Source organism: Mya arenaria, chromosome 4 (assembly GCF_026914265.1).
Source record: "Mya arenaria isolate MELC-2E11 chromosome 4, ASM2691426v1".
NCBI lineage: Eukaryota > Metazoa > Mollusca > Bivalvia > Myida > Myidae > Mya > Mya arenaria.
Window position 1 is genome coordinate 65480127 of NC_069125.1, and position 10900 is coordinate 65491026.

At 37.4% G+C, this 10900-nt stretch overlaps 1 protein-coding gene across 1 annotated transcript; it reads left to right on the forward strand.

Annotated features, from left to right (window-relative positions):
- Positions 1-4256: 4256 nt before the first annotated feature.
- On the forward strand, positions 4257-6913 carry LOC128231000 (uncharacterized protein DDB_G0271670-like). The gene is made up of 4 exons (XM_052943424.1): positions 4257-4401; positions 4640-4888; positions 5046-6008; positions 6570-6913. The coding sequence occupies exons 1-4, from the start codon at positions 4257-4259 to the stop codon at positions 6911-6913; spliced, it is 1701 nt and encodes a 566-aa protein (XP_052799384.1).
- Positions 6914-10900: the final 3987 nt, after the last annotated feature.

Here is a 10900-nt window from a genome sequence, read left to right on the forward strand (position 1 = left end):
GAAACCTTTTCAAATCAATTAAAGAGGGCTCCAATCGAATAAATGTCAGCATCAATTAAAAAAGAGACCTCTCCGAATGATTGGTAGAGCTCTACAATTCAATTGAAAATATTTCTATATCAACTGAATTGTAGAGCTCTTAAAATCAATATCATAATAAGGGGCCACTCTGATTTAATTAGTGATATCTAAGAAATCATTATTATATATTAATTTGTTTCAAAATTAGCCGATTTAATGCTCTCAACACTTAAATTATAAAACCTTTTTAAAGGGACTGGACACCAGATGGTCCCAAAATCGGCAAACATATAATTCCCTCAATGCAAGCCTAGAATTGTCAATGCGAACTAATATGAAGTCGACAATACATCATTTTACGAAGAATAAGTGCAACAATTAGCCGATGGTTCAGCTGAGTTTCCCCTTTAAAAATATCGCATAATGGTTTCCCAGTTTGAAAAAGCGCGGAATGGTTTTTTCAACACCTTGCATGTCATGAGATCGTTTCACAAACTTAACTGTCAATAAGTGTTTTAGCAACTGCTGTCATTTTCAGCAGAGTTAACCCCTTTTTAAAGTTTCTATCGATCATTTTAATCACAGATGCTGGGTTGTCAGGCTCTGTTCTGTGTTGTTTCGCAGCAGTATCCCACTTCCTTACAATGTCCGTTCTTCCGGGAAGCCATGAAATGTGTATATTTAGCATGTGAAAGTCACCTGATTAATCAAATAAATATACCGACGATACTTTAACACTTACTGAGATTTACGTGGTATTTCGGATTCGGAAAAACAAATGCGGAAGATGCATGTGTCGCAAGCGATGTGATTTATCAGTAAACACGATTCAATGCGTTGAACACAACAATATCAATTTTATGTGAATATTTTACAATTTTCTTTTTTGCAACTGTATCATCTGGTGTCAATTCCCTTTAATATAGTAAAAGTTAGCTTCAAATCAATTATAGATAAATCAGTACATTTTTAGACCAAAGTTTCAAAGTTTATTCATACACTCAATGCAAACAGAGTTTACAAATATGAGGAAATTATAAATACAAAGTATAACGAGACTTTATGCAGGCTCATAAAGAATACAAATATGAGAACAAAGTATACATTGAGTCAGAAAGAAACTATATGTACAATGTGGTTCAAATGCTGTCAAAATACAAATATAATTGTAATAATGTTAAGATGAAACTTTTCAAAACAGAAAAAACAAGATTCATTTCGATGCCATTTAGCGTTCTAGTGTAAAATATTTTTTTGATGGTCGTTTAGCAACAGGGAAAATAACCCCGGAGAAAGATTGTCCACTCGTACCTCTATATCACATACATGTAGACGACTCGTCATTTACCCTAACACAAGATTTAATAGAATTACACATATTGTTTATTACCATTAGAAATTTAACGCCAATATTATATAAAATAAATTTGACCAAAGACCAGAGCGCCAGACAGATTCAAATGCAGCTTAAAGGTCAATAAACGCACGTAATGATATTTCTTTTTTTTAGCTCTTAATATTTGTATTAAACAATGCAGCACAAGCATATTATCAATGAGTAGCTTGAGCGAAATCCAGATTGAAATTCATTTATTATGTCTTTATTGTCAACAAAATGATGTAGATGTATATTTAAAAAAAGCGGTGAATAACTTATCTAAACACTGAAAATTGTAATTGGCCTATAATTTTCTGCACCTAGTGGGCACTGTTTTTTTTCGTGCCAAACATCTGTATTTCTTCCTTAGTTATTAGGGCGTTAAGAATATTATGAATATGCTTCAATGTCTCAAAAGATGGGTTATGATTTGTTTGTTTTTTGTCGTTAACAATAGTTTCATTTGCATTTTTTAAATGATGATAAAGGTCTTTAAATTGATGTTTTAACATTAGTTTTGCTTTTACCAGCCATGACGGATACTGCCACCAATGTGATCCAAGGCATACCTACTTGTCAAATGGCTACTATGGACTATAAACCATTAAACCAAAATAAGATTAATTCGTTGGCTACCGTGCATGTTACAATATTAATTTTACATTTGAACTACAACATACACCATATTTATGCTTTAGATAGTATGTTCAATCTGGTTCAATCTATGCTCAAAATTATTCGCAGCATCCTCGAGAGTCCTTACATGCAGAGTGGTGGGACAAAGCCTTAACCGACATAGCCTTAACGTCTGTGAATTGGTTACCTGCTTGCAGTGTGCTACGATGCAGCAGGGATACAAAACAAAGTTTACGAACGTTAGCTAATGTAGGCCGTAACAGAAATCTGGGTAAGTTTTTTAATTGGTTCGACGCTGCACGGATCGAATATGAACATACAAGACCTCGTATGGAATAAATGCTCGGTGTGATCAGTCTCCTTAGTAATCTCGTTAAATACACATACGATTTAAGATGCATGACGATAACGTGAACATAAAATAATGGTTGAAAGTCTTGCACGACACCAAGAACACGTATGAATAATTGATTAAATCTGCTTAATTAAAGTGTCGTTAAGACTTTGTTCCGATGGCCCTTTAATCATTTACTTTAAACACTTTAGACACCTCTAACTCTACGAAAAGATGTTTTGTGACTATATTTACGTAATCATACTTGTATTTGGGATACAAGTGATTAATTTCCCGACAGGTTATGGAATAACAGGTTTGTTTAAATACTACTAGGTTCAAAATAAATGGTATTAAAGTTTTAATAAACTAACCTCAACATTTCTGTAAATGTTCTAACAAGAATAACAACGTTTACAATAACAGAACAGTCGGCATGTATTATTAATATAATGACTTTAATTAATGTTTATTTTCAGCCCATGTTTCAAATACTTTACTATCAGTATATTACTTTCACAAGTGCTTTCACAAAATAACGCGTGACAGAAATGACAGCCGAACTATGATCAAGCCCAGGATCAAAGTGAACTCAAGAAAGATACTAAATTATCAAGCTTGTATATATAAACTTTGCAAAACGGATAGGAACACTTGTGGATACGTATTCAACAAAAATAATTAATTTGTTTACTACATGCTAATAAGTTAAAATGTTGTGTTTGAGTTTGACGAATGGTCTTAGGTCTGAGTTCGAATCTGACCCGTATTGACGAATGGTCTCAGGTCTGAGTTCGAGTGCGACCCGTATTGACGAATGGTCTTATGTTTGAGTTCGAGTACCACCCGTATTGACGAATGGTCTTATGTTTGAGTTCGAGTGCGACCCGTATTGACGAATGGTCTTATGTTTGAGTTCGAGTGCGACCCGTATTGACGAATGGTCTTATGTTTGAGTTCGAGTGCGACCCGTATTGACGAATGGTCTTATGTTTAAGTTCGAGTGCGACCCGTATTGACGAATGGTCTCATGTTTGAGTTCGAGTGCGACCCGTATTGACGAATGGTCTCAGGTCTGGGTTCGAGTGCGTCCCGTATTGACGAATGGTCGCAAGTTTGAGTTCGAGTGCGACCCGTATTGACGAATGGTCTCAAGTCTGGGTTCGAGTGCGACCCGTATTGACGAATGTTCTCAGGTCTGAGTTCGAGTCTGACCCGTATTGACGAATGGTCACAAGTCTGGGTTCGAGTGCGACCCGTATTGACGAATGGTCGCAAGTTTGAGTTCGAGTGCGACCCGTATTGACGAATGGTCACAAGTCTGGGTTCGAGTGCGACCCGTATTGACGAATGGTCTCAGGTCTGGGTTCGAGTCCGATCTGTATTATCGAATGGTCGCAGGTCTGATCGCAAACTCCAACTTAAAACAAACAATTAAATTACAAAATAATCCATTATATTTCATAATAATCACTGAAACGTTATAATGGTAATGAATCTATTCAGCATTTTTCACCATCGAACGCTGCTAAAAAGAGTACTAACATAAGGATATTTATTTGCATATTTGATTCTTAAGTCTGAACTCAGACTTGATGTTGTTTGTTCTGAGCATTTTTTAAGAGGAAGCTGGCATTCTCGGCCCTTACACGTTCTCTCGATGTTTCAGCATGCAACCCATCCCAATTGCCTGTTAACCAGACCTGGTACTCTAGCGCATTCGCTGATGATGGGTAAGTTATCCATGATTGTAATGAAGTCATATAAACCTTTAAATTGTTTTCACATCTACGCTTTCCTACCTTGTTTACCGTCTGTGTATATTCATGTTTTAGAGCTGGCAAGAAAGATATCATTGAATTACTGAAGAAATATTTAAATAAAGGCATGGGGAACCTCGTATCCGGGTTATCATCCGGAGAATGCGCACAGACAACCAGCGAACCGAACCCTTGGTGGCAAGCCGGACTTGACACCGGATATTATGTTACTTCTGTGTCGGTTACTTCATCGCCCGAATGCAAAAGATGTTGTAAGTTCTAATCAAATTTGTTCATTAGAAAGACATCGTGGTGAAAAACAGACGTTAAATAAACCTTCAGTGGTGTACAATATGTAACACAAAACGATCGTTAAAAATATATTGTGTCTAGTGGAAGAACAGTATTTTCAATATATGCCGTTCATTAGCTGGCAGCCGTTATTGATTATAACCAGTAGAACCGATATTATCTTATATTATATTCATTTTTTAAATATTTGTTTAACAGCTGAAGATTTAACGTTACGAAATCTGCTAGTTGAGGTGGGACACGTAACAGTGTCTTTCCAAGACAGCACTTGGGAGGGCGAGTTTGCCGCCAACCATCAGACGTGCGTGTTTGTACCTGGTACCGTGCCCCACGATACCACAGTCAACCTCACTTGCACTGCGCCTATATACGGGAATTATGTGCGGGTGACGTTACTGAGTGGTTCAGATAACGCCACGTTATCTGTATGTAACCCGACAGTTCTCGGTAAGAAACCCTTCCTTGCATGTAAAAATATACCCTTTGTGACGATTAAAATGTTTATATTTGGTATATGTATCAGATCTCTATTTTTGTTGGTAGTTTTAGGATCAAATTTCTTCAATGTATACCCTATAACTGACTATATTCTACTGCATTTTAGGGCAACAATCTCTGTGTGAAGACTCTTACACAACATCCGTTGTCACACCAAGTGGTACATTAACGTCCTCGAGCAGTATAGCCACGGCGTCGCCTTCAACAAGTGAGCTTTCGATCAGCAACACTGCAAGCTTATCAACAGCCTCTGAACTTACATCAACATTAAACGTTCATGGTACTCTTGTGTCCTCTTCGTCTACTGCGTCATCAACGCCAGCTCTTTTTTCATGGATTTCCTCACGTTATCCTATTACAACCACTGAACCATCAACAAGCCAAATACAAAGCATTGAAATAACGAGTGCATCAGGCTTTTCAATGCCGAAGGCTGCAACCACATGTACATCAAGTTATTCAATGGCAATTGCTGCAACCACGTTTACATCAAGCTATTCAATGCCATTTGCTGCAACCACGAGTTCATCAAGCTATTCAATGCCGAAGGCTGTAACCACGAGTGCATCAAGCAATTCGATGCCGATTGCTGCATCCACGAGTACATCAAGCTATTCAATGCCGAAGGCTGCAACCATGAGTGCATCAAGCTATTCAATGCCAATTGCTGCAACCACGAGTACATCAAGCTATTCAATGCCGAAGGCTGTAGCCACGAGTACATCAAACTATTCAATGCAGAAGGCTGTAACCACGAGTACATCAAGCTATTCAATGCCGAAGGCTGTAACTACAAGTACATCAAGCTATTCAATGCCGAAGGCTGAAACCACAAGTACATCAAGTCATTCAATGCCGAAGGATGTAACAACAAGTACATCAAGCTATTCAATGCCAATTGCTGCAACCACGAGTACATCAAGCTATTCAATGCCAATTGCTGTAACCACGAGTACATCAAGCTATTCAATGCCGAAGGCTGTAACCACGAGTACATCAAGCTATTCAATGCCGAAGGCTGTAACCACAAGTGCATCAGGCTATTCAATACCAAAGGCTGTAACCACAAGTACATCAAGCTATTCAATGCCCAAAGTTGTAACCACGAGTACATCAAGCTATTCAATGCAGAAGGCTGTAACCACGAGTTCATCAAACTATGCAATACTAAATGATGTAACCACGAGTACATCAATCTATTTAATGTCAGTTGCTTTAACCACGAGTACATCAAGCTTTTCAATGTTCAATGATGTTACCACGAGTGCATCAAGCTATTTGATACCAAAGGCTGTAACCACGAGTTCAACAAACTATTCAACAGCAAAGGCTGTAACCAGGAGTACACAAATATATTCAATGCTAAATGATGTAACCACGAGTTCATCAAGGTATTTAATGCTAAATTATTTAACAACGAGTGCATTAAGCCGTTCAATGATAAATGCTGTAACAACGAGTATATCATGGGATATATCAACGATAAATGAGCTACATACGAGTATAACAGCATATTCCAGGTTAAATGCTGTAATCAATACTAAACCAAGCTATTATATGTCAAATGGTGTAAACACGAGTATATCGCCGACGACTTCCTCCTCGTTGTTCCTCTCTTCCTCCTCTGTAGTGCCAGTCTGGTGTCCATGCTCGTGTAAGCAGTACTGGCTTATCCGGAACCTGACTAGTACCAACAAAACCACGGATCAGGTAGGACTGGAGCTAGAACAAAGCCTCAAGGAAATGACTGTTAAGAGGACGGAGACCATAATCGCCAAACGGAAGTTGGTCAGTGTGGAGGACCAGCGGACTTCCGCTAGGGTCGTGGGTACAGTCGGAATGGCGTTCTTTATCGCCGTAATCTCGTTGCTAGTGCTGTCCGACCTGCCGGTGTTAGTAGGGATCGTAAAGCGCATGTTTAGGTACTTCCGGTCACACCGGAAGCAGCTATCTCCACCAGTGACGCGAAAGTAATCGGACGTTTGTGATTTGTCTTAAAACTCTTCTTTAGCGGGAACTAACGCTGGTCTGATGGATCAGTCAATGGAGCAAGAGGTTAATATGTAAGCATTGCTACATTCCTGCTACTGTGTAAAAAGTTTCATTTAAATACATATAGATGTTTGGTCGATGGACGACGTCGACAACACCGCCCCCCCCATCGCTGCCAACGACGACAAAACCGCCGCCGCCAACGACGATGACACTCAGGATATGACAACATCGAGCCTCATAGCCAGTCTCACACTATAAACGTGAATAACGAAGTAACTTGATTCGTTTGACATATATTCGCGATATTAACTGCTTCATGTATTGCGTAAAGTGGTAGATATCTGTTAACAATAAACTTTAATTACTTCGTAAAAATCAATTAAAATGCTTCATTTTCGACAATAAAAGATATAATTGAGATACAATATTATAATAAAGGTTTACATAGTGCGGACATTGTTATTGAATATGAGTTAAGGCGGTAGTATGTTTGCATATTACTGCCATTAGAATACCGGATAACATTCGAAAACTATTTCGTGTGAGCCACATTATCTTAGCGATACATCTAATTATCAAATCTTATCTAGTTAACTAGTAGTTGTTATACTTATGAAGTGGAATTCACAAACCATGCCAACAACAGTTTCACATAAAGAACAACACCGATTATAACAACAACGTCGAGTACAAAATGCTCTGTTGTTCACAGTGTTAATTGAATAACCCGATCATATTCTTTGTACAGATTCTATCTTACATAAACATTATTTCGGCGAACGATTTCGACGAACGGTAACTTTACTGCTTCTGGATGAAAATCTGCATTTATCTGCATTACCGATTTGTTTTTGTTATAATCTAAGTAAGAGATTTATGCTAAAAAGGGGCACCATTCTGTCTGAAGGTTGCAGATTGGTGGTCATTGTTTAATATCCATTCTAGAGTTTACAGATTGGTGGTCATTGTTTTATATCCATTTTAGCGTTTACAGATTGGTGGTCATTGTTTTATATCCATGCTAGAGTTTACAGATTGGTGGTCATTGTTTTATATCCATTCTAGAGTTTACAGATTGGTGGTCATTGTTTTATATCCACTTCAGCGTTTACAGATTGGTGGTTTATATCCATTCTAGAGTTTACAGATTGGTGGTCATTGTTTTATATTTACTTCAGCGTTTATAGATTGGTGGTCATTGTTTTATATCCATTCTAGAGTTTACAGATTGGTGGTCATTTTTGTATATCCATTCTAGAGTTTACAGATTGGTGGTCATTGTTTTATATTCACTTCAGCGTTTACAGATTGGTGGTCATTGTTTTATATTCACTTCAGCGTTTACAGATTGGTGGTCATTGTTTCATATCCATTCTAGAGTTTACAGGTTGGTGGTCATTGTTTCATATCCATTCTAAAGATTACCGATTGGTGGTCATTGTTTCATATCCATTCTAGAGTTTACAGATTGGTTGTCATTGTTTCATATCCATTCTAAAGTTTACAGATTGGTGGTCATTGTTTCATATCCATTCTAGAGTTTACAGATTGGTGGTCATTGTTTTATATCCATTCTAGAGTTTACAGGTTGGTGGTCATTGTTTCATATCCATTCTAAAGATTACCGATTGGTGGTCATTGTTTCATATCTACTCTAGAGTTTACAGATTGGTGGTCATTGTTTCATATCCATTTTAAAGTTTACAGATTGGTGGTCATTGTTTAATATCTACTCTAGAGTTTACAGATAGGTGGTCATTGTTTCATATCCATTTTAAAGTTTACAGATTGGTGGTCATTGTTTCATATCCATTCGGCAGTTTACAAATTGGTGATCATTATTTCACATCCATTCAGGAGTTTACAGATTGGTGGTCAAATTTATATCCATTCTAGGGTTTACAGATTGGTGGTCAAATTTATATCCATTCTAGAGTTTACAGATTGGTGGTCATTGTTTTATATCCATTCGAGAGTTTACAGATTTGTGGTCAAAGTGTTGAATTTCGTCTTAAGATTATCTATACAGATGTCATTAACAGATTGGTGGTCATGGTGTTGTATTTTATCTAAAGTTTATATATATTGGCGGTTTTGGTGTTGTATTCCGTCTAAATTAAGTTAACAGATTGGCTGTCATGGTGTTGTATTCTATTGTAACATGTGCGGGGTTAAATACCGAGATGATGTACACTATATTATCATTATATAAACAGCAGAACTTACTCATAAATATCAAAAGATGAAACGTTATAATAATTTTCCACAAGGTTACTTAACCTTTTGATTGTACACACATATTGATTGAGCTCCCAATAAATATTTACGAACCATTTATGGAAGAAGTTTTGTATAACTAACTTTCCCTGTAGCTTCTTGCCTTTAATTGATTTATCAACAATGAACTACAAAGTCTCCAAAATCATCCAAATCTACTTCTATGAAAATGATATGTGTGAACAGAAAGCTGGTCTTTCTTAGTTAAAACACAGTGTTGTACCTTAAGTCCTTAACAGTTTTTGTTCGGTTGTGAAATGTAACACTTTTCAGTTATGCAATACCAGCAGGGGGGTACACGTATACCGAATCCGCAACGGTTAAGTGAGAGTTTGGAGTCTGATATGCACGATGGCGGCATGGTAATTGTAGAGCCGAATGCGCGTCATTATATTTTGAAAATATATCCTTTATACTACTAACCAGGCGAAAACAGGTTCCGAAAATCCCATTTTGCCATTATTTCGCCGCCATCTTGCATATCAGACTCCAAAACCTCACTTAAACCGTTGCAGATCCGGAATACCTGTACCCCCATGACCAGGTGGCCGATCTTGTTTGGTATAAACATAGAGGGAGGCTCACTTTCTTTACTACTGCAAGCATTCCATATCTCTATGTACGCTCTAACTACGTGAAACAGGAAAGCAGAACTTTCTCTGAAATATTTTAGAAGTCGCAACTTACTACGCCTCACAGGATAGATGAACTTTCCAGCGAGAGCATAGCATTTTAGGGTTAAATGAACTAACTTTCGCACTGAGTGAAATCGCGCACAACCTTTACCTCTGATGAAGCGGGAAAATTGTTCCGCAAAGTTCCGGTGACGGTACTGTCAAAGTTTGTTTTGATCAAGAAAAGTAGTTGGTCAGCTTTGACTCATTTTGTTTAAATTTCAAACATTTCTTCGGAAAACCAGAAATTTGATTCGATGCGTGTTGGATTTATCTGACCGCTGGTATAATGTGAGACCAATATATCAAAACATCGTTGAGTTATGACGACCATTCCGGCTCTGAACTGAGTGAAATTCAACGAGAGGTGAAGTGTTTTTTGATTCTCATACAGATAGTATTTAGTTGTACTCTCGTCTTGTGTCACTGCAACAACAAAATATTCGTTCGTTTGTTTATTCCAGATGTTTGGTTTAACTCTGTAAGCTGTTTTAAGGAAAATGCTGGCCAAAATTGTTATGGTAGCGGTTGTGCTACTAGTGAGAATATTGTGCTATAGAGTATGGTGTTGTATTATATCTAAAGTTTACAGATCGGTAGTCATGTTGATGTATTTTATCTAAAATTGATACATATTGGCGGTCATGGTGTTGTATTCTATCAAAAAATTGCAGATTGGGGTTCAAGATGTTTTATTCTATATCAAGTTTACAAATGGCCGGTCATGATGTTGTATTCCATCTTTTGCCTTGGTTTTGTATTCTGTCTACAGTGTACGGATTTGTGGCCACGTGATGTAACTTGTTATTACCGATGTAACGGCGTTACTCAATATTTGACATAGTAAAAGAAACTTTTGAAAACTACTGCTGTAACTCATTGTAATTATTGTAACTGCATAACTCTGATTAGACGACGGACTGAAAACTCGATTTTTGAGTTTGTAAAAAAATCGCTATAACCGATGTTACCGGTTATAACCAATGTAACTGCGTAACCAGATATTTGAGATAGA

Excerpts from the sequence above, each read along its gene's own strand:
- LOC128231000 (XM_052943424.1), top strand. The coding sequence starts at position 4,257 with ATGGGGAACCTCGTATCCGGGTTATCATCCGGAGAATGCGCACAGACA. Across the intron at positions 4,402-4,639 it reads GCCCGAATGCAAAAGATGTT|CTGAAGATTTAACGTTACGA; the intron begins GTAAGTTCTAAT and ends TTTGTTTAACAG. Across the intron at positions 6,009-6,569 it reads ACCAAAGGCTGTAACCACAA|TGCCAGTCTGGTGTCCATGC; the intron begins GTACATCAAGCT and ends CCTCCTCTGTAG.